The 26,714-nt window shown below is 36.5% G+C and overlaps 3 protein-coding genes across 9 annotated transcripts; 1 reads left to right on the forward strand and 2 right to left on the reverse strand.

Annotated features, from left to right (window-relative positions):
* Nucleotides 1–1,959: 1,959 nt before the first annotated feature.
* On the reverse strand, nt 1,960–7,749 carry LOC148844824 (cellulose synthase A catalytic subunit 3 [UDP-forming]-like). Its single transcript, XM_088956121.1, is given in 9 exon segments — nt 1,960–2,811; nt 2,927–3,277; nt 5,118–5,320; nt 6,009–6,270; nt 6,476–6,688; nt 6,771–6,896; nt 7,189–7,326; nt 7,414–7,520; nt 7,523–7,749. Coding segments are annotated over 9 exon segments (2,112 nt in total). The 5' UTR covers nt 7,650–7,749; the 3' UTR covers nt 1,960–2,226.
* A 796-nt stretch (nt 7,750–8,545) lies between these two features.
* Nucleotides 8,546–12,461, reverse strand: LOC148844825 (cellulose synthase A catalytic subunit 3 [UDP-forming]-like). 2 transcript variants are annotated; one of them, XM_088956123.1, is made up of 6 exons: nt 10,250–12,461; nt 9,834–10,030; nt 9,300–9,693; nt 9,019–9,197; nt 8,795–8,891; nt 8,546–8,711 (listed from the first exon to the last, which is right to left on the reverse strand). In XM_088956123.1, the coding sequence occupies exons 3-6, from the start codon at nt 9,469–9,471 to the stop codon at nt 8,677–8,679; spliced, it is 483 nt and encodes a 160-aa protein (XP_088812249.1). In that variant the 5' UTR covers nt 9,472–9,693; nt 9,834–10,030; nt 10,250–12,461; the 3' UTR covers nt 8,546–8,676. The 2 variants fall into 2 exon arrangements, with proteins under 2 accessions (XP_088812249.1, XP_088812248.1); XM_088956122.1 differs by having other exon boundaries at nt 8,977–9,197; nt 10,250–12,460.
* Nucleotides 12,462–24,335: 11,874 nt separating this feature from the next.
* Nucleotides 24,336–26,237, forward strand: LOC148844826 (uncharacterized). 6 transcript variants are annotated; one of them, XM_088954077.1, is made up of 3 exons: nt 24,336–24,519; nt 24,662–24,725; nt 25,278–26,237. In XM_088954077.1, the coding sequence occupies exons 2-3, from the start codon at nt 24,712–24,714 to the stop codon at nt 26,038–26,040; spliced, it is 777 nt and encodes a 258-aa protein (XP_088810203.1). In that variant the 5' UTR covers nt 24,336–24,519; nt 24,662–24,711; the 3' UTR covers nt 26,041–26,237. The 6 variants fall into 6 exon arrangements, with proteins under 6 accessions (XP_088810203.1, XP_088810204.1, XP_088810205.1 ...); XM_088954078.1 differs by having other exon boundaries at nt 24,376–24,512; XM_088954079.1 differs by having other exon boundaries at nt 24,395–24,519; nt 24,885–26,237.
* Nucleotides 26,238–26,714: the final 477 nt, after the last annotated feature.

The following is a 26,714-nucleotide window of genomic DNA, read 5'->3' on the forward strand; positions in this document are numbered from 1 at the left end:
TGGTTTCATTGAAAATAAATCAAGTCTAAGCTTGAAAAGCGCATGATTTACAGCAGAAATTGATTAGAAATCAATGACAATGGAAAATCACGACCAGTGAGACCCTCAAACTGTTTGAGTATTGATTTGCCGAAAGATTGAATCCAGCAAAGCAGAATTGACATCTAAGAGTAATCAAAAGTAATTGGAGCCAAAATGAATTTGACCATTTTTGTGGAAGGCTGGCCACCAAACTCCCTAAACAGCGAGCCTAATTTAATTAGCTTTCCCTAACCCCACTGTTGGTCCCACCCAATATGACTTCTTCCTCATCATCTGAAGGCCAAACTTCATCTCAAATATGTTACCTCGGAATGGGTTGAGCAGACTGTTGGCCCTTCTCATAATTTGATTTCTGAGGCTATTATATAAGTCCCTCTTTTCTAATTGTAGGGTGGAGCTTAGAATCTGAAAAAGATGAGAGAGAGAGAGAGAGAATGTTAAAAAAAGTAATTTTTAATGTACTATTTACTTTGAAGAATGCCTTGATCACTCTTATTATTACAGGAAGTTAGTATGGACCAACAGGGAGAGCCCTGTGAGCTGTGAACAGCACAGGCTGTTGAACGTAGACAGCCAAATTGCGTTTCTTTATTATGAGGACAATTGCTAATTTATTACACAAGTTTATAAAAAGAATCAATTATTATATTAATAAGTAAAAGACAGCTATAATCGGTGAGAGGTTAGTGAAACTGTGACTGGAATGGGAACAGAGCTGGGTACATATGAGGCCTGGTGGCTATACCATTGAAGAGCAGGCAGGTTTGCAGGTTTGATTAATTTCGCGTATATGCGTGCTTTTGGAGTGATGCTGAGCGACCATATCAAGTTTCAGAGGTCTTTGACAAATTCGAAACAATGAAGTAGCTACCTCACATGGTTGAGGTCAAGCCAACCCTTGCCAAAGATAAGTTCACAACATATTTGATAATAGGTTTCACCGTTGCAGGCTTGCAGCCCATGTATTGCATGGAGATGCAGTTGTTCAGCAAGAGTTGGCTTAGGAATGGCAACAGGGCGGGGCAGGCCCTGTTGGGGACGGATCAAATTGCCATAATGTCGTGATTTCAATTCCTCCATATTTGAGTTCTCATCCTCTCTTATTAAACACGACAATTATCTTTTTATAGTTGGGACTTTGAATTTTAATTCAAGAATGTGACGCTATGAAGTAAAAGGCAATTATCCGATGTTGGTCCCTGCTCTCGGGGGTTTTGGGAGGGGTAGACTGGATATAGATAGACCGGCCCTCACAGCTTTAGAGTTGGTCTACTCAGTCCAACTAAGTATGTGTTCGGTTCCATGGGCGTTTATTTGCACTTTTTCACTTTAAATGTTTATTTATACTTTTTCACTTTAAACATTTTTTTTTTAATTTACACATTTCCTGTTTTTGTTATTTGGTTGAAGTTCACTTTAAACGTTTTTTACTCTCCACCTCAGATTAATACCCATTAAAGTGTGCCACATCAGAGCATTTGGTTTCAAGAAACGCTGGGGCCTTGGGGGAAACAAGAATTTGACATTTCCCCAAATGCCCATGCACAAAAATCAAAATGTTTCAGTTTTCTACCATTTATTTGATAAACAGTGAAATCAAACAATTGTTTCATTTTCCTTCATCTACAATAAATGCCAACACCTATGTGGCGCTGATGTGGTGGCATTTTTTCAATAAATGCCAATGGAACCAAACATCCCCAAAATTATGAACAACCACTATATAGTTGTTAGTGTATGTTAAATTGACAATATTAGAATGGCAAATTATAACAGTCCACACTCCACACCCATAATGGTCTCTTTCCACGATGGTCACCTTTATTCAGTCATTTCATATTTACAATTGATTGGTTGCTAGTGTATGTTAAATTGTCAAACCATGAATACAACAGAAGAAAATCCAAATAGGATCTGTTGAGTATTAACCAAAATTTTCATTTATTTAACAAATGATACAGAAACAATTTAATACTTTATGGCATAATTGAATGATATCAACATGTTCCAGTTTCCTTTTCCTATCCTACACATACAAGACCATAAGAACACCAACTAAATGCATATAGCAAAAATATTTAAAAAAAAAAAAAGAAACCAAGAGCCTCTCACCTACCGTCTGGTTGATGAGGGCCTACAGCAGATCTCCACATTACTACTGATCTTCAGTCTTTTGACTTCCCCCTAGCAATTGATTCCACACTGTTGAATACCTGGGCCAGTCACCCTAGTGGTAAAGGGATCGATCCATACCCATAACAATGAGAAGATGGAAGCAAGCAGAATTGACCACACAACCACAATAGTGGGAGTTCGGTTCTGTCGTCCCATTAGTCCTTTAAGGAAGGGATATAGATGGACAATCACCCAAAAGGCAAATAACAGTTTCCCGAATAGGGGACCCCATGACTGGTACCCACTGTAGATTGCATATGATATCCCAGCCACCACTCCCACCAAAGTTATGATGAGAAGTGTTGTTGGTGGGATGAGCAAGGTTGTCCATTTGAACATGTAGAGCTCTGCAAAATAACCCTCCTCATCTGATGCCTTGGAGGTGACAGTGAAGTTGGTATCAATCCCAGCTAGAACTTTGAGCAGGCCTTGGAAGGCAGCAAAGAGAAGGCTTGACACCCCTTCTATAACCCAAAACTGTTCATTCCTCCACCATTCATCAATGCCAACACCACCCCATCTCATCTCCAATATACCAGTGGCAAAGATTGAAAGGAAGAGGGATATAAACCAAATACTAGCAAAGTTACTAATCTGCAATGAAAAGAAGCCAAGTTTATAAGTTTCAGTGATATTCAACCCACTTGAGACCAGAATTCTGAAAACTAGAAAATAATACATTCAGAGTGAGGAGGAAAGTCATAACTACCTGTGGAATGATAAATTTTCCAGTAAGCAGACAGACAGCTGGCAATGTACAATATGCAAGAAGATGAATAGCTGTTACTGGGTAAATGGTGGTATTGATGTACGCAAATCTCTCTAGCCATTTCAGCCTTCCACTGTAACCATACCATATAGGGCAATGTCGACTTACAAGAATTTCAACAGAACCAAGAGCCCACCGAAGCACTTGGCTCAGACAATCAGAGAGGTTAATAGGAGCAGACCTTTTGAAGGCTGGTGAATTTGGCATGCAGTAGATTGATCGCCAACCACAAGCATGCATCTTGAATCCTGTAAGGATATCTTCAGTAACAGAGCCATACATCCATCCTATCTGCAAAGAGAGGAAAAGAGAAAAAATAAAGAAAATTCCAATGCTTCCAACCAAAAATTAAGACCAAGTTGATCAGTGGCACTAAATTTCACTATTTCAAGTTTGAAAATTATGTAATTTAAATGCTATATAGAAGTTTGGTTTGACCATGATACCGAAAAAACTTGTAACCAATCAACTGGTATCACAAAAGTGGTAACTGGAGGGTTGATTGGTCAAAGCTCTTCAGGTATATGTCTTTCCAGAAGCATAGATTTTTCCTTAGAAGTTTCTTATTCTTTTATTGCTCGTTGTAGAGCATGAAGGATTAGGAAGTTAGAAGACCATCCACCACTAGAAAACATATTGTGGTTTTTCTATGTTTAATAGAACCCAAAAGAAACTGTTCTAGTTAAACATAAACGGATTTGACTCTTAAGGCATGATCATAAATAGCTAATACAAAAAAAAATCCCTTGGAAAATCCATGAAGATAATAAAGTATATTTTAAATTTTTCCCATAAAAAATGCCAGAATACTTGCTACTTTAGTTAGGCTATATGCAAACTAGCCATGCTAATTCAGTTCATTTATCGGCTGAATTCAAAACAAGCTTCTTTGGACCTTTATATCATAATACTTCCATTAATTATTAGACTCAACTCAATAATACTTACATTGCTAATTTCTTTTTCTTCTGATGAGTTTGATTTGTTGGCTTTGGATGTGCACTTTCAAAATTTGAAAAAGAACAGGCCTAGTAAGGAATGAGGGTCCAAAAAGCTAAAGGTGGAGGCAAGATGGTTGGGCCTCAAGATGCAAGTTGTAATCCTCAAGGCATTTTGAGGCATAAAACTCAAATAAATTATAAATATTATAATTTGTATCAAGGAGATAATTGGTATTATTTCATTTGAATTATGGATCATATGAAGCAAAGAAAGAAATATTTGAGATTTGCGAGTGATGGGACCCACTACAAAGCTTTCAATCCAATCAGGTGACCATTGCTCCTGTGACACATTTCCAAATCCCCCTCCTCTAACCAAAAGAATTAGCATCATGGATGAGAGGTTTTCTGAGATGCTTCTAGCATATTTGTTAACCTTGTAAGGTCATTTTTGTATTTGATATAAAGAAAAAAATATATCTTTCAATCTTTTTTTTTTTTTTTGAGAAAAATCGTATTTGGTAAAATGTTCTGGAAAAGTTATATCAAGAACCTTGTTTCAAGAATGTTGTGTGTGAAGGAAGAAGCTTTCTTAGTCTGATAACGTTGTACATATAAACCTAATTATGTTGTAGATTATATAACCATATTTTATTAGAAAGTGCCATTTAAATAGAGAGAGATTAGGATGGAAATAGATGGAGTATGCATTAGAGTTTGAAGAAAGAACTAATTCAAGACAAGGAAAGGTATAAAACATTTGAATAGTGGGACCTAAGCACTATGATATCCACTTGGGAAATTTTAAAATTCTCTAGGAGAGGTTCTAGTACGAGACCAAGGTCCATGTGGAAATTCTAAAACTCCTCTCACCTATGTATAAAAAAAAAAAAAAAAAATGCTAATGTTGAATATCCCTGGTCTTGGGAGGAATGGAATGGATATTCCCAACAGTTTTAGCAGAGTGACTGATCTTGAACTTTGGCACACATTTTTATGCTTGGTATCCTGAGATTTTACCATCTCACTAAACAATGGAACCCTTTACCAAAATGTACAAGATTAAAAGGTTAGGTATACACCACTTCAATAAGAAATAAGAATATTTTGGCCATTCCTACCTAAAAGGAGAACATAGAAATGAAAGCAATTAAGGAAATTGGAGGAACAATACTCTAGGAGAGACATACCTCACTACCCCAGTCAGTCTTATCTTCATACCCATAGCTGATAACATGGATAGCATCTATGAGGAGAATTTCTGGCATGGCGGACTGTGGCACACCACAATTTTCCATAAGAGTGGAGGCAACAAATGCTGATGACTGACCAAATCTTTTCTCCAGGCTCATCTGTGACATAAGCAGTGACTTTTCATCATCAAATCCAGCACCTGTTTTGGAATATGCAAAAAGGGAGATCAGTTTAATGTTAAAAAGAATATGCAACCAATAATAACCAGATTGCTGCAAAACCATAAATGTGCCAAAGCAAGGGGTTATTTACCATACTCATACAAGAAGATTAACTTACAAAATAAAACTAAAGAGGAAGGAGAAAACATTGACAAAGAAAACCCTGATGAGATTGAATCCTAAAGAACCGCAACATAAATTATCTGCTCAAAAGCTAAATTTCAAGGTAGTGTTCACTGCAACTGATATGGATAAACTAAAAAGGAAAGAAAGAAAGTCAAAAGGGTGACAATAAACATAAATGAAGGTCAAAATGCTTTAAAATTATTGAAATTCCAATGTTTGAAAAAATATCCCTTGGAACAGAAAAAAAATAGAATTCTGGAAGGAGAAAAATATAATAGAGAAAATAATCATTTCTTGGGGGTTTTGATCAATTCTTTTGGGATTTACAAGGCCATTCCCCTCATTAAAAAACATTATTAACATTCTAAAAAGAGAATCAAAAGGGAAATGCAAGAATTGTTTCAATGAATAACTTCTTAGCATGCCAAATGAATTCTGGAAATGGTACTCTAGGTCAATATATCCCATTTGACATGATCACTTGTATGTTGAACAAGTAAATTTGGTCAGACAAAAATAACAAACCAATAACAACCATACCTTCAATACCCTGTTCTATATCTTCTAAATTGAAGATAGGCACAGTAGGATCCACATGCTTGCTCGATTTCTTGTCTGAGCCCTTTTTACTTGATTTTGATCTCTTCTTCCGTGACCCAGCACAGCATGTAGAGAACAGGCCTGCCTTTTTAAACTTAAGTTTCAGAGGAGGCTCATAACCATACAGAGCTGTTCTATTGAAGACACATCCAGTACCCACATATACAGGACCTTGGATGCCATCCAAACCTCTTAAGTTTATCTAAATCCAGAAAAGGAACAATTGAAAATCTGACTGTCAATGGGTTACTAGATCATTTTTAGAAATTTAAAAGTTGAGGCTTGAGAATAACCAAAAATACACACTGGCACATTCTGAAAGAAGACACAGACAAGTTATCATTCAATGGAAACACAAAGAACAAACAAGAGGTGACAATAATCCTAAAATAGATGACGGAACTCACATTAAAGAAAACAGTGTTGTGGTTGGCATATCTGTTATTCTTATCAATACCATCAAATCTCTGTGGAAATTGAACATAGCAAACTGATTTCCCAGGATTTGGATCCACCAGAAAGCACATAGCTTCCCGCAAAGCCTTGCTGTTGTTTATGTAGTGATCGCAATCGAGATTTAACAAATAGGGTCCATTTGCAAGAACTGCTGATACACGAACCTATTGGAAAGATATATTGATCATTAGAGGTCAGATTGACCTAGACATCAATAAGATTCAACTTGATGATTTAACTACTTACGAGTGCATTCATAGCACCAGCTTTCTTGTGATGTTGGAATCCAGGACACTTCTCATGAGAAACATAGACTAACCGTGGCAATTCATTACCCTCACTGTCAAGCCCTCCATTTTGGCCCAAGAATACCTGCAAATAATGAAGAGATTTTGAACTTGAGTACAATATTTAGCATCACTCTGTATTGCCGATAATTCACAAAGCAGATCACTGTGGAAAGACCAACAATGAAAGGAAAACATGGGAATAGTAAAAAGGAGAAATGCGTACATGATAAAGAATAATAAGATAAAAAAAAAAGCATGAATTATGGATGCATGATCTGTGTTTGTTTTCTACAAAAGGTATTCCTTGTTCAAAGAAAACCAGGTTTGCATAAATATTGAACACGTCACATACTCCAAATTCAAAATAGACTAACCTGGGTCATGCCTGGATGATCTCTGGTGTTATTTTCCGGCCATGGTGTACCATCTTGCATTACCCGTCCTTCTTCAGGAACTTTTTGTGCCTTTGTAACATGTGCATTGACACAAACTTTAAACTCTTCGTATTCTCTCTACAAGACAAGCAGAGATGGTAACATCTAAATGATTGATGAAAAGAGAAGGATAGAAATTAAAGATCAAAGCACCAAAAATTCTACCTTCATAGCCCTGCGATCGTTGACAAATGATGGTTGAATTTTATCTTTCAAGTAGTCAATCTTTTGAGCAAAATACCATTCTGGAGCTCGTGGCTCAATGTTGTAACTGCAAGAATAGACAGGACAGTGTTTGCTGTGACAAGTGGGGGTTCCTTTAAAGGGTCAACAATACTGACAAAGATGTCAACAGCAGCTAGGTGTGATGGCTCTCCTTCATGGTCATATCTGTTACTCATATGATCTTTGTATTAGAACTCTAAAGATAAAAATAGTATGATACTCTTTTGAAAAATCATAATTCCATGAGATAATTGTTGAAGAATGAAGATTTATAAATGCCTTTACCTTAGAGCAAGCCTATCAAGATATGTCTCACGGTTCACTGGAAACCATTTAGGAAACTGATGCAATATCCATGATATGGCAAACCAAATCTCACAAATAACAGATATCAGCCACAAGGCATAGACATTGGGCACAGGATTTGTTATTCGACAGTGCAAGAAAATGCAGAGAATTACAAGCCGTAGAACAATGACCAATTGATAAGGGTTTATCCTAGATGAAGGAATAGAGACCTTTCTTGAGAGAGGCTGCCGAGCTTCATCATTCCTGCATTACAATGGAATCAGCAACAAAAATAGCCACTAGAAGGTCTAACTTAAGGAACAGGTCGTTGGTTGTTTTCTTTAAAACAACAAAAAAAAAAAAAATGATGTAAATAAGACTGCATTCTTCAGGATTTGTTTAGAAAATGCATGATCAAGTAACTGAATCACATTGCACAGAGCATTACATTAATAATTATTAGTAGGAGGAATGGTAGTAAACAATGAATTTATGTAACATGGATTTCTGCACCCTACTGACAAGGTGGGACCCATGAAAAATCAGTTCCACCATGTCTATAGTGTGAAGTCTCTAATAGATGCAAAATCCATTGTTTACTAGAATTCATTTTATTACTAGTAGTCAAGAAGAATCATGATTTTTTAAATCTTATCAAATTGTAATGATAGATATTTATACAGACTGATAGTGACAACCCTGTTATAAAGCAGGTTCATACTTAAAAACTAAACTCAGGAATAAAAAACTAATGATATTCAATCAAGTAGGAACTCACAGCAAGGAGTCATCAAAAAGCACACCAGTGCTGGCATCAATATCTCCAGCTCCCCTGCCCTCACAAGTGGCATGGCCAGTACTCATTGGAACTCCATTCTTCTCCTGTTTCACCTTCCAGCCATCAACTCTGTCCTTTTAGGCTACATTGCCAAATCCTTGACAACTAATAGCTGCAAAAAGAATATTTCCCATAGGATGAAGAGATTTCAAACCAGATACAAACAGAGAGAGAGAGAGAGAGAGAGATGTTTACGTGATTGAAAAGGGAGTGGATGTATACGCTTGCCACCACATCCAGGAGATGCCATAGAAAGACGCTCGGGAGATGCTGCTGACAGCTCTCCTGAAACCTGAAAGGCAAGGACAAAAGAAAATCATTCCACAACAAATTTCAATGATGACATGGGTGCATGGAAAGAAAAACAGGAAGCATACAGCATGACCATTGGCGAGAAAGGGAATATGGTTGTCAGGAACCTCCTTATCATAGTTTGGGGTGCCAATATTTTCTCCTCGTCCATAGTTCAAACGCCAGCTGAGAATGCGCTCTGCAATCTTTTGCTTATTATTTTGATTCTCTGAAGGGTAATTGAAATCACTTGCCACATCATCAGCTTCACCATCTTCCATGTCATCACCACGAATTGGAGGACTGCCTGGAATTAACAAAAGGAGAAGAACAACACATCACATCTCCCATACCATTTTGTGCACCCAACTAACAGTGAGTACAAAGAACAAGGACCAATTCAACAAACTGGAAACGAGCAAACATCCTTCGTGGTGCCATCTTGTATTTGGTTTTGCATTTGGTTTTGCATTTGGTTTTGCATTGAGGACAAGACTGGTTACCATCTTTCCTCTCATATTCATGGCATGGCCTACAAACTGGAAACGAGCAAACATCGCACGTAACAAACAGCTCACCATCCTTCGTGGTGCCAATATTGTCACCACATATCTGGCAGACCTGATTGCCCAGGCTCTTCAAAAGCTTTGAAGAAAATCAAGAAGAAGAATGAAGTCACAGAATCCCACAGTAATCTCCAGAAACTAACAAGGTTGCATTTTAAAACAAAATTCTGTAATCTCCTTAGTGTGGTCTGCCTAACCTCCTGGCTTCTCAAGTGCCATATAGGTTGAATGGCGTTCCTGTTTACACAACGAATTAGGCCAAACAAACATACAAAATGTGCTTGGAATTAATAACCCAGAATCTCAGACACGAAGAAAATAAATATTAAGCGCAGAAGGAATTTTAAATTAGTAAGGGAAATGGCTCGTATACTAACCGCTCCTCCTTCCGATTCCATTAGCATCAACCACTGTTCACTCAAATTTTCTAGATGAACTGGATCGCTACTTCAATCTCGTTACGGTCTATGGCCCATTGGCACGTTCTATCTCCAGCAAATGCAGTAAAGAATCTGCTTTTCCACTTCCACTTTAATAAAAACCGATTTTATAAACTAAGAACCAACTTGAATACCTGCAGAAAAAAAAAAAAAAAAAAAAAAAGATAGAGAGAGAAAGAGGGAGGAATTTGCAGAATCAGCCCATCACAAAATAAAAGAGCTAAATCCATGAGGATCCATTAACAGTTCGTATCAGAAAAGGAAAAAGATAATAAAAGAATTTATTTTCGCGGGAAACTGAATAAAAATCCACTGAAACTCCTGCCATTCATTCAACAAATTCGAAGCATCACCTGAAAACGGTTAATGCCCAATAAGAAACTCCCCCTCGATTGACCACCACCATAACTGGCTTAAAGAGCTCTCTCTCTCTCTCAATGGACATAGCAACTAATGAGCTTAAATAAACAATGAAGACCTCCACCGATAGTCTCACGCAGGCAGAGAGACGACGCCATATACTGATGAAGGCGCATTTAATTTATAGAGACTTTTGTGACAAGAATTAAACACGTTTTCCAGACTTCGAGTTCTTCCCTTCTCGGTTCGCAACGCGACGTGAATTCTGAAACAGAACGCTACAATCCAAGATCCAACTCTTGTACTCATATTTTGGATCTTCGATCATCTACCAAAATTCATATTTTGAACTGAACCCAAACCTGATCCGATAATATGAATTTCCTGATGCGATAATCGAACTTTCCGATAGTCCGAGTGCGAATTTAGAACCCGAACTTTAAAACGCGATAATCGAACTTTCGAAATGCGACAATACAGTGATCTCAATAAAAGTAATATATTTAAAAAAAAAAAAAATAGATTAACTTTTTAAAAATAATATCAATACACTGTTCATCTTCTTCTTTTGCCATTTATTCACCATAACCGCCGTCTGTCGCCGCCCGCCACCATCCGCCACTGCCGCTTACCGCCGCCGCCGCCGCCCACCTCCGCCTCTGGCAACGTTGCCGGAGGTAGCCAGAGGCAAAGGTGGCGGCAGCAGCACTGGTGGTCATTCCTCTACCCCCGCCGCCGCCACCTCTGTCTCCACCCATCTCCAACAACGTTGGCGGAGGTGGCGGCGTTGGATAGAAAAACCACCAGCGCTGCCGCCGTCACCTCCGGCAACATTGTCGAAGGCGGATGTAGAGGTGGGCGGTGGCGGGTGGCGATAGGCGGTGGCTCTGGTGAATAAATGGCAAGAAGAAGAAGATGAATAATGTTTTTTTTTTATTGATATTATTTAAAAATAAATAAATAAATATATTAATTTTATTAATATTAAATCTCAAACATGTTATTAATTGACTGTCGCTACTCTTACTGTTTATGACAATTGACTAACTTTACCCTTAATTCTCTGTCAAAAACCGTATGTAGTTTGCACGTGACTACCCAAAGTAAGCACCCTCTGCATTATCTCTAGGGAGAGGTCCGATGGGGAACGAAGAAAGGAGAGAGAGCAGAGGAGGAAGGGGAAATAAGGAGAAATTTGACACCATCGCCAATGCATGCTATCTTCAACCTTTGCCGATATCTGCTATTTTCAACCCCACATTCAAGAAAGTAAAAATGCCCTTGGCAAACCAAGTGGCTTATCTTGTTCTATATCAGAGAAAGAATACAATGGAAGAGGCAAGCAAATCCTAGCAGCCTTAATAAAGTGAATTTTTTTGAGGAAGTCTTTTGGAGAAAAATCACGTCTAATGGTACTCCTACATCAGATCCTGTTCTTTGCACCCTCATATATTCACAGAGACCTCCACCATATCCATTCCTACCAAAGCCAAATAGGGAGGAGAGAGATTTCTTTCCACCAAGAAGAGAGAGGTTTCTTGTCGCCGCTACCCTGTTTTTCATCTCAAGGTGGGAGACGATGAATAATAACTTCTCTCTCCCAAAACCTCTGCTCTCCACTGTTCCACCGTCCACCAGTCGCAGTTGAGAACGAAAAGAACCATTCCTACCTTCTTGTCGCCGAGAGGAGAGAGGTTATTTACCACCACTACTCTGTTTTTCATCCCAAGGTGTGAGACGATGAACAATAACTTTTTTCTCTCCCACAACCTCCCCTCTCCACTGTTCCACCGTCCACCAGTAGTGGCAGTTGAAAACAAAAAGAACCATTCCTACCAAAGTCAAACAAGGAAGAGAGAGATTTCTTGTCATTGAGAGAAGAGAGGTTTCTTGCTGTTGCTACTCTGTTTTTCGTCTCAAGGTGGGAGACGATGAACAATAACTTATTTCTCCCACAACCTCCACTCTTCACTGTTCCACCGTCCACCAGTGGCTCCCACATCTGCTCTCTCTCTCTAGATCTAATGGTTCAACTTCCAAGGAGTAGCAGCAAGAAATTAAGCTGCACCTTGAGACATTATTATTCTCCCACAACGGTAATTTTTTTCTCCCACAACCTCTAAATCCAATGGCCGTTACTGTCCAGATCTCAAGCTGCACCTTGAGAAGTCACTACCATTAGATCTGTCGGTGAAGAAAGTTAGTGTTCCATATCTAATGGTCGCAGCTTCGAAGAACAATAGCACTATCAAAATGGTCGCAGCTTCGGACCATTTCTGTGTTATTTCTTTCACTATAAGACAAGTGGTCAGCTACCTCAGAGGAGGGGAGGGAGGCAGAGATGGCAGAAGGGTAAAATGGACATTTGATTTTTCTGCATATATTTAACAACTCTAAGATTTAGACAATTGTCAGAAATAGTAAGGTGGTGACAGTAAATTTTAAAATAGTAAAGATACACTTAGTCAATTAGCTAAAATATAAGGGTGGTTTAAAAAATTTACCCAGGCTAAAATTACCCTTACATACTGTTCATCATCTTGTTTATGGTAATGAGACCATCGTTGAACCAGCATGATCTCCGGTCTGCTGGTTCACGTACCTTCTGGTTAATCTCTCTCTGGTCTTCAACCTATTGATATTGTTCAATATTTATGAATTTGGGCGTGTGTAATATTTTTCTATTAGAAAGGAAAAACGATGCAGATAATTTACATGAGTTTGGAGTTGTTGCGCAGGGAAGTATATACAAAACAAGAATAATCTAAGAATTTAAGCAAATCATCCTCATCCTGTTCACGGCTCACCGGGACTGATGACTGATCAATTAACCTCAGCAATTCCGAGAAACTTAACATCTGATAATCGATTGAAATGACGGAGTATCTCCAACATTCTCCGCCCCAGGTCTTCCCCTTTCACCCCTCTCTCTCTTAAAGGAAAAGAAGGCAAGAGAGAAAGAGAAATTAAGATTGAAATTAATATTGAAAAATAAATCAGATATGCGTAGACTAATACTAGTTGGGTAATACAAAAGTAAACGAAAATAAAGTCTCTCGTGTTAATAAGGAGATACGATCATGGTTGAAAAACCAGGTTAATTTCTACTCTGTCGAGTCATGGAGACTGTGAGATATTTGATTTTTGAAGACGCTCAGACCAAGTCATAACTCATAACATGTTGCAATGACTTACGGGGAGTTGATGCTCATCAGTCGCATCGTCGATCTTAATGTAGTACAGCTAGCTCATTACGAAGTAGAGGAGGGTGCAAGGCTTAGATGTAGATCAACTCCAACATCCACCTCCATCATTCTCTCATAAAACTAAGTTATCAATAGAGCAAGGTGTGGACGAATGTCAGGATCCACAAGAAATTGGAGTGGGCGAGAGACGTAAAGCCAAGAAGGAAGCTGGGGAGAAGATAAAGATGACAACATCGGTGGTGGTGATGCATAGTACTTGGTCAAAGAGTGGAGTTGAGCGGTTGCACTGATGCCCAACGACAAACCTTAAGAAGGGCCCTGACCACACTGCGTGGGGATTAAGAAGTGGGGAGGCTGCGGCTGAGAACCACCAACTGCTTTGGAATTGGGCTTGCTTTGTTCGTTGCCTCTCTTTCTTATGATCGTTTTTTATGGCCTCCGAGTGCCTGAGAATTCCTGAATTTGCGTTTACAGTACTGACACTCGAATTTCCTATTGCTTTCTAGAAACAACTTACAACTGGAGACCACGGTTGAGACCATCGTTGAACCAGCTCCCGTTGTAAGCTCTGCAACCAATTTGAATACAACCAAGAAGAAAAAGAATGTAGCAGACTAGAGATCTTTGGTGAGGAAGGAAGTGATGCTACTATTAATATATAAAGAGATAAAATAGTAACCTTCGCACGCACTCGCTGTTGATGCAACACTGTTCGCCGGCGCCTTCATTGTATAGGATCCAACAACTCCTTCATTGTTTGGAGAGCTCACTCTCCAGGCCACCGGTTTCTGGGTGAATGGATTGTTCAACTGTTTATAGGTGCTTGACCTCCTCTCTATAGTTGTTGTAGACTTACAGGCATGCAGATGGTTGATAAAAAAAATTAGATAACACTTAAAGGGTATTTGTGTCTTTTCCCATAACACTTGCCGATTCGTTAATAACAGGTATTATATTGACGCATTTCGAAAATTTGAGTACTAGATTGTTTGGCGCCATGTTGATTTATTGGATCCACCCACCTTAAAAGTACAGACATTAGCCTTTTATCCATAATCCACGTCATCCTATTTGCAATAGAAATGGGGAGCTACAGGTATTATCCCCGACCCTTGGGAATCTGCTACTACCGAACATTTGTTTGGTCAGGTATTCAAGCTGGAATCTTCTATAATTCTACTCTTTAATACTAGGCCACTGAACTGATGACGTGGGGTTTGGTGGTTGGTTCAACATTGCTTCATCTGGAGAATTGGAATATCGTGATTAACCATTGATTAAATGATAATGAATTAAAAGCATTGAAAGAACAAATTTTTAACCCAAAACGATTTTAGTCTTACTTGTACTGTCGGCCAAGCGTATACCAACTTGTTCAAGTCTGCTCAGGCTTCCCATTCCACTTGATAACAGCTGAAGCGGTAGAACATAATCTTATTGCTTTGTTTTTCGGTTAAAAAAAAGATTTTAAGTTGTGAATTCCTTAATCACTGAAAATGAAGTTGGGTAGGTTATTATACTCTTAATTGTTTTATTAATTATTTAATTATTTTATCTACTAAAAAAGCAATAAAATTGATTGTGTAGGTATGATTCAGGGTAGAGGTGTAAATTGGGTCGTGTAACCCGTGACCTAGTACGATTTTGAGCTAATTCAGCCCGGCTTGCATTGTCGAGCCGTGCTACCCATGGCCAATGGGCTAGCACGGCTAGCTATATAAATAATTATTTAATAATATATAATATATTAATATATATAATTTTGTTTTCAATTTTATTTTGCTATTTTATTTAATTATTGTATATATAAGTAATTGTATACATCAAAAATCATATAAAATAAAAAATTTTAAACATTTTTTTGATTTTTTATTTAAATGGACCTCTCATAGCTTAGCCTGGCCTAATCCAAGGCTTGGCCCACGGACCAACTCAACCCACAACATGTCATGACATAGGCCCGTGCGGTCTTAGACCATGGGCCATGCTAGGTCAACCCCCCAAATTATCACAGGGGAGGGAGGCATGATTCGAGACAGCCTTTAGGTCGTGCCATGCCCGATTTACACCTCTAATTCCAACTTAGGCTTTCATACCAAGTTGAGATGGGTCATGCCCGATATCCAAGTTATTGAATTGGGTCAAGTTGGCCTCAATCCCAATTTAAGCCACCAAAATTCTACCCTTGCCTATATATCGTCAATTGAGTCCACCTAAAATCAAAATCATAGGTACCAAATTGTTTTGATTAATGATTATACAAAGTACTTATAATCGTCGTCATAACATATCATCATCATTTATAACTCTTGTCGCAATTGTACAAGTTTTGTTACATAAATCTTGCTTTGCAATCATGCTACGCTTAATGCCACGTCCATTTTTAAATTATGAGTTGTTTAGATCATTTCTTTTGATCTTTAATATATAATTTTAGTTAATAAGTATTAGAAATTAGTAGAAATTTACCAAAAAAATATTTTTAAATTAGTAGAAATTTCCTTAAAATTATATTAATTTTCAATTTAGATAAATTGTTTTAAAAGGCTTAAGCCTTGAGGTGAGGTAAGGATCAAGGTATTGGTATTGGGTGTCGTATCAGACAAGTCAGATACAGGTATAGATACGGATATGTTTCAAAAATGCATGGATACGAACGAAAGATATAGAAATGTCGGATATGCTAGGGAAATATATAGAAATCACATAAATACATTGATAACACTAAATTAAAAGCTGAATTATCTATGAATAAAGCATGAACACATGAGAAAATGCATACTACAATAGGCTATATGAAGAGAAACATTACAATCAATAATATCGAGACTCTAGAACATTCAAACATCATAAAATAATTATCGCTCTATTTAAGTTTTTATTAATTTGTTGGAAATGTTTATTAATTTGGTATTTTTATATAAATATGACTCTTTTATGTAAATATAACTAGCTTCCTCAATATTCATTTCTAAAACAAATTTTCTCTATCTATTTCTGACTGAATATTCTTGACAAATAAATGTCATAAAGACACGAAGAAGACTCAGCCGTGATTCAGATTCAGAAGTGGCACATGTATGTACTTGTTGTAAAATGTCTATAATCCAAACTTTTCTCATTTTTAAAATACAATGTTTTTCGGTAATGTAAGCATTCATAATATCAATGCATCTTATATGTGTAGTCACCAAGAATGCTTGAATTGCAACTTCATGCGTAGCCTCTCAAACTATTACTATAAGGAAGATGCACTACCCCTTAGTATAATGTTCTCATTTATCCACTCACTCCATTGGCTTTCTTTTATGGTTGTCTAGGGGTTACTAATTTGCTTGGATTATATGTGTAGTTGTGGATCACTTAAGGTCTGGGTAAGGGGTTGTTCATTAATGCGACTTAGCTTTACTTCTAGTTTTTTATGACATTGTAAGTATAAAACACACCCCATGCTTAATGGACTTTTAGGATAAGGCTATCAATGGGTGGGGTCCATTTCGGAACTAGGTAAAAATACTCCCGAATCGATTATTAACCATAACAAAATCATATACCCATTACTGTCCAAGTAAATTTAAAATTTATGTTCAAATATTCAGACTTTTTTTTCAATTATACCCCTTATTTAATTTGTTATTTCAACCAATGATATTGAGAATTTGACATTTGAGACACATGTTATAGACTTAGATTGCTTGAAATTGGCCAAGTGTATTGGGCAGTTGTCCACTTGTTGCAACCCACCCCAAATGGGGGAGTTCATCAATATGCTAATCAAATGTTTATCTTTTTGGAATATATAAGATTTTTTTATCAAATGGTTGGGTATCATACTTTTTTTACTTTTAAATTTCAACACTTTCTTCACAAGCTTCTATATACTTTTAATAAGATAAGGCTCGAGCATTCGGAAATGGTTCAACATCTTATGTATCGGAAACAACATAGTCATGCTACCAAAACCAACCATAGGTTGTCAAAATGATCTTTTACTCCATTCATCTCATTGGACATCTCAAGACACTGTAGAACCTAAAAAATTAGTCAATTAGTTCTACCTTGTGTAAGTTTATGCAATGGTCTTTTATAATGCACAATAATAAAATAAAGTATTTACTATTGGTGGATTTCAACAACACCTTTCAACATTTCATTTTGAATTTATAAATATGGTGAACTTTTTAATAATCACAATAAAAAATGGAGAGATATCATCTTAACTGTATTGTTCTATTGTATTTGGAACTAACTCTAAATTTGAGCATCTATAGAACTATGTGGTATTGGCCCTAGTTATATATCTTATAATTGACATTAGTTATTGATTTGTTGGTATCTAAGATATTCATTCTATTCATGCTACGTGTCTTATCTTTAAAGAATATAAATCAAATCAAAAGTTGAACTACAATAAAGAACAAATTATTATTGTGATGAAAAGATCTTGCAACAATAAGGCTCCTCGTTGATTCCTTCTATGTCATTGGAAATACATATGAATTAGAGTTATCAATAAATGTAATTAATAAAGATCCCTCTATACATATATATACTTGAATGACTTAATATCTTACATGCACCTCAAAGTTAATGGTTTTATTATTGTTTTAATTTACTTTTGTGCTTATGGCTCATTTCAGAATGAGTACAAGTACAAATTCGATTGGTTGTTCAAGCACATCCCATTTTTAATAAGGAGATAGAACGTAACTAATTATTATTAATAAGAAACAAAGGTAACTCTATTATCATCTTTTATCATTATAAAGAGGGTATGTTTCTTTGTGTCTTCATCGGATCATAAATCTTATTAATGAATTCTCTAAAATTTTATTTATGTCTTAAAACTTTTTTTCAAAGATAAACAAATTATATTATAATTCCAGAAAATTAACAAATGTCTAAAAACTGTTGTAGTGCATCAACTTAGGTATTTAGGCAAAAAATAAATAAATAAAATTGGTTCACTTGATTCAATCCTCTTGTTTGAATTAATTTTTGTATTCATGTTCTATGTCAAAGTTCTACAATGTTGAATTTCGAAAGTTGTGATCCCATATGCTTTGAAATGTTGAATTTAGGCATTATATCTTGACCTTGATTTTATTATTTTTTTCATATTTGAAAGCCACCGCTTTATATAATTCAAAAATGTTCTTTTGGCAACAATATGGTGAACATACATGTACATCACATGTGCACATCCACTAGTTTTATTTAAATGATAACTTAAAATTTAAATTCCAATCATATAGCATTAATAAAATTGATAGAAAAATATTAAATTATTTATATGTTAAAAGTTAAACACCTCCAACTATCTATCCATCAAACATGCTATTTTAAATATATAGTATTATAAAAGTTATAAGAAATTGAAGCAAATATTATATATACTTAATAAAATAATCGGTTTTGGGTGTGAATCAGTTCAGGACATGTAAAAATAGGAATTGATCCAATTATTAGTCTTGACATAATCATGAAATCGAATCCATTGTAATTGGATAAGCCTGTTCAAGTCCGTTGGGTAGACCCAAACCATTGACAATCATTATTTTAAGAATAACAAAGGGTATATTTTTGTTTCCATTGGGATCTCTTCTTGGTAAGGACATTTCCAACCCATATGGATGTTCAAACTTTTGCTATTGTAGGGTCTATTTTGTTGTAGGATGTTCATTTCAAACCTGTACAACATTGTTTCTATATGCTATAATTTTTTTAAGTCTATCATTTTCTTTGTTGTCGTTGTTATCCCTTTTTTTGTTTCTTAAACCAATCTGTAACATCTTTAGGGAATTAGGGATTGACACTTCTCAGAGAAAGCGCTGACAAATATCATTCAAGTGTTCGAATTAGATCAACAATGAACCATGGCCTCATTATAAAAAATCTTGCATCCAACCTTTTATCATTTCTTTGTCAGTTATGGGAGCAACACTAATATTCTTATGTCTGATAGGTGCAGGCTACGAGAATGCATGAATTGCAGGCATGCCCCACAACCTCTCAAGGTATTAGCATAAAGAAGCTTGTCCTCTCCTCGATGTAAGCTTATGACTTCTCTGTTTCATTTGGCTTTCGCTTGTGGATGTTTGGCTACTATTAATTTGCTTGGGTTATAAATGCATTTAAGGATATAATGAGGTCTTCGCTCATTTCAGGAAGGGCTTGCTAACTCTTGCACCTTACCATTATTTTCGGTTTCTAATGACACTATAAGTATAGGACATACCCCATGCTTAGAGGACTTTAATTTTTTTCCCCAATTTATTTCATAGCATAAGCGGATGACTATTCTGCATGAAACTTTAGGTGGTGGTTCAATTGGAAGATGGCCGCCATTTAAGGTAGGATTATCGATGGTTGTGATTTGGTTTAGGTCTAATTTAAAGCACTCCCGAACCAATTATTAATTTGGACAAAATTATCAACCTAGAACCGTCGTTTTTTACTTAAAATTTATGCTTAAACACTAACTTATGTAAGAAACCAAACCAACAAAACTAAAAACCATTTTTCTTATTTTAATGGTAACTTAAAATTTAAATTTTGATCATATATAAACTTTAATAAAATCGATAGGAAAATACAACTATTTTAATGTTAGAAACTGAACACCTTTAACTACCTATTCAACAAAATTGCAAACTTAAGCATATAATATGATAACAAGCATAAGAAAATGAAGTGAATGCATAACAAAGTAGTCAATTTTGGGTATGAATCGATTCAGGATAGGTGAGAATAGGAATCGACCCAATTATTGATTGGAACATAATCATGGAACCAGGATTGTCTTAATTGGCTTCGACTGTTCAGGCCCGTTAGGTAGACTCAAACCATTGACAGCCCTTGATTGAAGAATAAGGAAGAAAGGAAGGCTAGTGTTATAACAACATTGGTATCCCTTTCTCTTCTCCATTGGGATATACACCTCTTGGTACGTACCTTATCAACCCATATTACATGTATAAACTTTTGCCATTGTAGTGTATGATTCTACTATGAGACGTTGGCTTTCTAAATTAATTTCAACTATTTTGTTGTAAGCGCATTCTTATGAGTTCACGTTATCAACTATGGCATTTGGATTGACTATGATCGTGTAAGCCAAAGTTGTTTCTATATGTTGTAAATTTTTTTATGGTTGTCATTCATTTGTTATCAATGTTATCCTTATTATTATTTTTAGTTTCTTAAACCAATCCGAAACATCTTTAGGGGTTGACACTTCCTGAAGAAAGCACTGGTGAAGATGATTCAAACGTTTGAATCAAAGCAGCAATGAATCATGGCCTCGCATATGCTGCAACCCAGAATAAGCCACTTTCACCAGCTTCTTCTATATTTGTTTATAGAGTTTTTTCTTCTCAACCTATTTGTGACTGGATATTATTGGCAAATGAATGTCATAAGCGCACAAAGGAGATTTTGTCATGATGCAAATTGGAAAGCGACACAAGTATGTGCTTGTTGTACAATGTCTTTCATCTAACCTTTTATCATTTCTTGAAGACAATGTTTGTAAGTTACAAAGATGGTGCTAATAACATCATGTCTTATAGGTGCAACTAGCACCAAGAATGCATGAATTGCGGACATGCCCTATAGCATCTCAAGGTATTAGCATAAAGAAGCTTGTCCTCTGTTTGGCATAAGCTTCTGATTTCTTTGACTTGTTTGACTTTCTCTTGTGGATGTCTAGGTGTTACTAATTTGCTTGTATTCTATGTGCATTTGAGGATATCTCAAGGTCTTCACTCATTTGGGGAAGGAGTTGCTGATTCATGCACCCTACCATTGTTTTTGGTTTCCGATGACACTGTAAGTATAGGACATACCCCATGCTTAGGAGACTTTCATTTTTTTTTTTTCCAATTTATTTCATAGGATAAGCTGCTAACTATTCCACATGAAGCTTTAGGTGGTGGCTCGATTGGAAGATGGCCACCATTCAAGATAGGACTGTCGACAGGTGGGGTATGGTTTTGGTCTATGTTGAAACACTCTCAAACCGATTATTAACCGAGACAAAATCATAGACACAAAACCATCATTTTGCTTAAACACTAACTTATGTTAGAAATCGAACCAATAATACTATAAACCACTTTTCTTATTTAAGTGGTAACATAAAATTTAAATTTTGATCATATAACTTTAATGAAATTGATAGGAAAACACTAAACTATTCATATGTTAACAAGTCTAAACACCTTTAACTATATAATTAGCAGAAATGCAAACTTAAGCATATAATATGATAACAAGTATAAGAAAATGAAGGAAATATTATATATGCATAACAAAATAATTAGTTTTGGGTATGAATCGGTATGGGACAAGTGAAGAACACGAACTGACCCAATTATTGATTTTGACACAATCATGGAACCAAAACTATTTTAATTGGCTCAGATTATTCAAACCTGTCAGGTAGACCTAAACAATTAGAAGAAGGAAAGGACAGTGTTGCAACAAGGTTGGTATTTCTTTCTCTTCTCCATTGGGATATGCTCTTCTTGGTACCTTTCCAACCCATACTAGATGAGCAAACTTTTGCTATTGTAGCGTATGATTTTGTTGTGAGATGATGGTTTTGGATTCGCACAAATTAAAAAGTTACTTCTAAATCAATTTCAAGCACTTCATTGCAGATGTGTTCTTATGACTTTGCATTGTCAACTGTGGCATTAGAATTGACTGTGATCGTGTAAAACAATGTTGCTTTTATATGCTATAATTTTTTTTTTACTGTTGTCATTTCTTTATTGTTGATGTTATCATTATTATTTTTTTAGTTTATTAAATCTATCCGAACATCTTCGGGGATTATTACTTCCTGAAGAAAGCGTTGGCGAAGATGATTCAGCAACAATGAATCATGGCTTCGCATATGTTGCAACCCAATTAAGACACTTTCACCACCTTCCTCTATATTCTTTTTTAGAGATTTTTCTTCCCAACCTGTTTGTGACTGGATATTCTTTGCAAATGAATGTCATGGCCGCACAATTCCGCCATGATACAAATTCGAAAGTGGCACAGGTATGCGTTCATTGTCAAAAGTCTTTCATCCAACTTTTACCATTTATTGAAGACAATGTTTGTCGGTTATCAAGGTGATGCTAATATCCTTATGCCTTATAGATGCAGGCTTCGAGAATGTATGAATTGCGGGCATGCCCCACAACTTCTCGAGGTATTAGCATAAAGAAGCATGTCTCCTCTTCGACGTAAGCTTCTAATTTCTCGGATTTGCTTGGCTTTCTCTTGTAAAGTATGGGTGTTACTAATTTGCTTGGGTTATAGGTGCATTTGAGGATATCTTGAGGTCTTTGCTCATTTCTTGATTCATGCCATTCAAGACAGGCTAAGCCTACCTTGCATCTTCATTTGGTATTATCAGGCGAAGTTGTCCCATATACTATAAGTAGTATTCTCTTCCATGCACCTCATGTTATACGGTTTAGGACTATTAGAAGAATGGATGCATCCATTTACAATAGGCTATGGGGAACCACAACTAATTAGTTTTAGATGGTGGAAGAGTTTTGCAAATACGTGCCTTGTAATATGCTTCTTTACAATAGTTGTACTACGATTTTCTTTTTCTATTTAGAGCAGTAATTTTGTATGAAAATTAAATTTTGGTTCAACTTCAGGTAAGTTATTTGCAAATAGGTTGAAAATGAACTAGATGATCTAAAGCTAAGTATTGAGTCTACAAACAAGCTGTTGCAGGAGCTTAATTATCCTAGTCTTTGATCCAACTTCCAATAAAATTTTCGAAGAATAGTAGGCCCCGGTTGATTGCTCGCTGAAATTCTGATTCCTAGTTTTGATGATCATCCATGTTTGATATTATTCTCTAAAGCGTGTTTTTGTGTATGCTTTAAGGTCTTCAAACTGCTCGTGGATTGAGTCTGACTTCCATTCCATGTGCTTCTGTTGGTTGCGACTACTCGCCTCTCTTTTTTGTTGATAATTAGGAAAATTAAACAAGACAAGGGAGGGCTCTTCCATTAAATCAAGAAATGCCTACTACTCCTTATTCAAGTTGTGCAAGGGGTCCTGACATTAATATTTGGTTTCTGCTACAAGATATTCTGAATGAGCTACTACTTTTTGAATGTGTTGCTCGGATCTATATTAGCCGGTCATCAAACATTGTGGGATTAATTCTTTATCTTCTATGTCCAATCTTAAGGGGAATGGTTTTAGGTCATGCCGGTCTGGCTTTCAAAATCTTCGATTGTATGATACTTATAACCAGATTGATATCTAATACCATTAAAGTTTTAGGCCTCGTTTGGTTCATAGGAATAGGGGTTTGGAATTGAAATATTCATTTCCAAGAATTAAATCACCCTATAACCGGATTGACATCTAATACAATTAAGGTTTTAGGCCCCACTTGATTCTCATGAATAGGGGTCTGGAATGAACTATTCCGATTCAAATTGTTTGGTTGAGTAGAATCGGAATCCTATTCCCATTCCTGCTGATTTGAGAGAATAGCCATTCCCTGCCCCTCCCCTGGGAATAAAATCCCATTCACGCTGATCCCAATTCTTATTCCCATTCCTCTATGAACCAAACAGGCTATAGGAATCCATTCTGATTTTAATTCCAACTCCAGCTGCAACCCAAACGGACCTTTAGTATGTTAATACTAGCTTGTATTATTAATATATTCACGTCTACAAAAATGCCCGAGTTGATTTCCTCGTAGGCTTCTCTATAATAGTTAAACCACCTTTTTTTTTTAAGCTGTTTGCCTGTTTTTTTCATTCCGGACAAACTAGTATTTTACAAATTAAGTCATTTACTTCAGCTACTTCAGCCACTTCAGCCGTTATCGAACGGTCGTTTAAGCTGTGGAGGCACCTTTTACAATTAGCGCCTACGATCTTGTGAAAAAACGATTTTGACCTTTTGGCCTTTTATTAGGGCAGCCCTTATTTTGCATTTGACGAGCTGGTTGAACTCGGGTTCTGGAGCTGGTGTTTTCTTGCCGTTTATATCTACATCCATCCGCATTGTATATAGTAATCACTTCTGCGTTCTGAATTTTGTTCTGATCAAATCAATATATATAGTCGTTTTTCTTTCATTTCTTTTTTTTTTTTTTTCTATCTTTTTCTTAAATTAGTAAAATAGTTTATTTTCTTTCTTGGTTTTCCTTCGAAGAGAGAGAGCCCACGAGTCTAGCACAGGGATCAAGGGGTCGTCGAGGAGAAATGTTCTACAGAGGGTAAGTGCATGTTCAGTACTTTCGGTTCCTTTTCCTCATTGATTCAGAAATCCATGTTTCGTTTCGTTTCGTTTTGTTTCATTATGCTGTTCGTGTTGAACTTATGAGGTTTTCGTATGCGGGTTTCGTAAGATTTATGTTGACTTTCTTTTGCTTTAGTTTAAACTGGAACCTTTCACTGAAATATATGCAGAAAGCGCAACTCACAAGTTAGCATCAATCCTTTCGTCTCCATTCTCGAATTCTTTTGTCGTTTATTTTTGGGTTGAGAGCACCTTCTCTGGGTGTTTTACTATTTTTTTTTCAGAAATGGATATGCATGGCTGGAGCTATAATTTATGTTTTTAATTACCACACTCGGAGTCTGTTTATTGTTTTTCTGCTTTCTAGGGTTTAGCTTGTTTTTTATATTTTCAAATCAAAGATGCCAATAGAAAAATGCAAGAAGATGCAACATTTGAAATCACTGTATTCTTGAGTGGGTATTTTGCAAGTGGAGTATTGACGAGTGGGCTGTTGTGTCTCTTGCCTCTGTGCACCTGGGGAGTGAAGGAAGTACTTTGATGGTGGTGATGGACGAGAAATGGGTCCAAAACGGCAGCGAATAATTGATCAGCCTTCATCATTCTATGGGGCAGCCCCCGGTTCGAGTTATATGTACAATGCTTCTTCCTATGCTTATGCTAGCCAACCCCCACCATTTCCTGTTGTCCGATTGCGTGGACTTCCCTTCGATTGCACGGAAGCCGATGTGGCAGAGTTCCTTCATGGTCTAGACATTGTCGATGTCCTCTTTGTCCACAAAAATGGCAGGTTCACTGGGGAGGTTTTTTGTGTGTTGGGATACCCTCTTCAAGTTGATTTTGCAATTCAGAGGAATAGGCAGAATATGGGCAGGCGGTACATTGAGGTTTTCAGGAGTAAGAGGCAAGAATACTACAAGGCTATAGCAAATGAAGTTTCAGATGCTCGTGGTGGTTCACCTCATCGGGGTGGTGCAAAGGCAAGATCCTATGATGCTGGGAAGGATTCGGCTGAGCATACAGGGGTCTTGCGATTGAGGGGATTGCCATTTTCAGCTGGCAAGGATGACGTGATAGAGTTCTTTAAAGATTTCATGCTGACGGAAGATTCTGTTCATATCACAATGAATTCGGATGGAAGGCCAACAGGAGAAGCATTTGTGGAGTTTCCAAGCGCAGAGGATTCAAAAGCAGCAATGGCAAAGGATAGGATGACGCTTGGGAGTCGTTATATAGAGCTATTTCCTTCATCACATGAGGAGTTGGATGAAGCAGTTTCAAAGGGACGGTGATGTGTTATTATGATTATTGTAGTAGTGTAAAGTATTGTTCTCTGACTGTATCGTAGTTTGAGTTTTATTTTACTAGGTTTCTTTTAATTTAGAATAAATAAACTTCCCATTTCTTGTTCTCATGGAGATGAATTTTATGGTTTAAAGCAAAACATTAAGGTAAGATAAATGCAAATTTGACTTGGATTATGTTTCTATATGGTAGTTCATAAAATCAACTCATCACTCATGCATATCTTAACGCATAATTTAGCAACAAACATATGCATCTTTTCAATTGAAGTTTCCTTATATATCTTGTTGTCTATTATACTTGATGTGGAAAATATGTATGGTGCCATATAGTTGATGCATCCTCAGATTATCAAGTTCACCTTGACAAGAACCTTAACAGCTGCAATAGTGTCTAAAATTAGCCTACTATACTCATAGTAGGTAAGGTGTGTGTATATATATATTTCTACCAGTTTTAAAAAAGTGTATGGCGTTTATACCTTGAGGCAAAGCTTAAGGAAAAATCATTTAGGTTTATCCATGAAAGTACAAGGTACATTCCTTACAGCTTGAAATGCCTTAATATGTTTCTGTATGCATAAAATATGCATGTGCATGTATTTATGCTTCAATATATGTAAAACTGTCTATTTTTTGTTGTTAAATGATTTTTAATAATA

The sequence above is a fragment of the Nelumbo lutea genome, chromosome 7 (assembly GCF_056320005.1).
Source record: "Nelumbo lutea isolate HS-2025 chromosome 7, American lotus-T2T, whole genome shotgun sequence".
In the NCBI taxonomy this organism is placed as follows: domain Eukaryota; kingdom Viridiplantae; phylum Streptophyta; class Magnoliopsida; order Proteales; family Nelumbonaceae; genus Nelumbo; species Nelumbo lutea.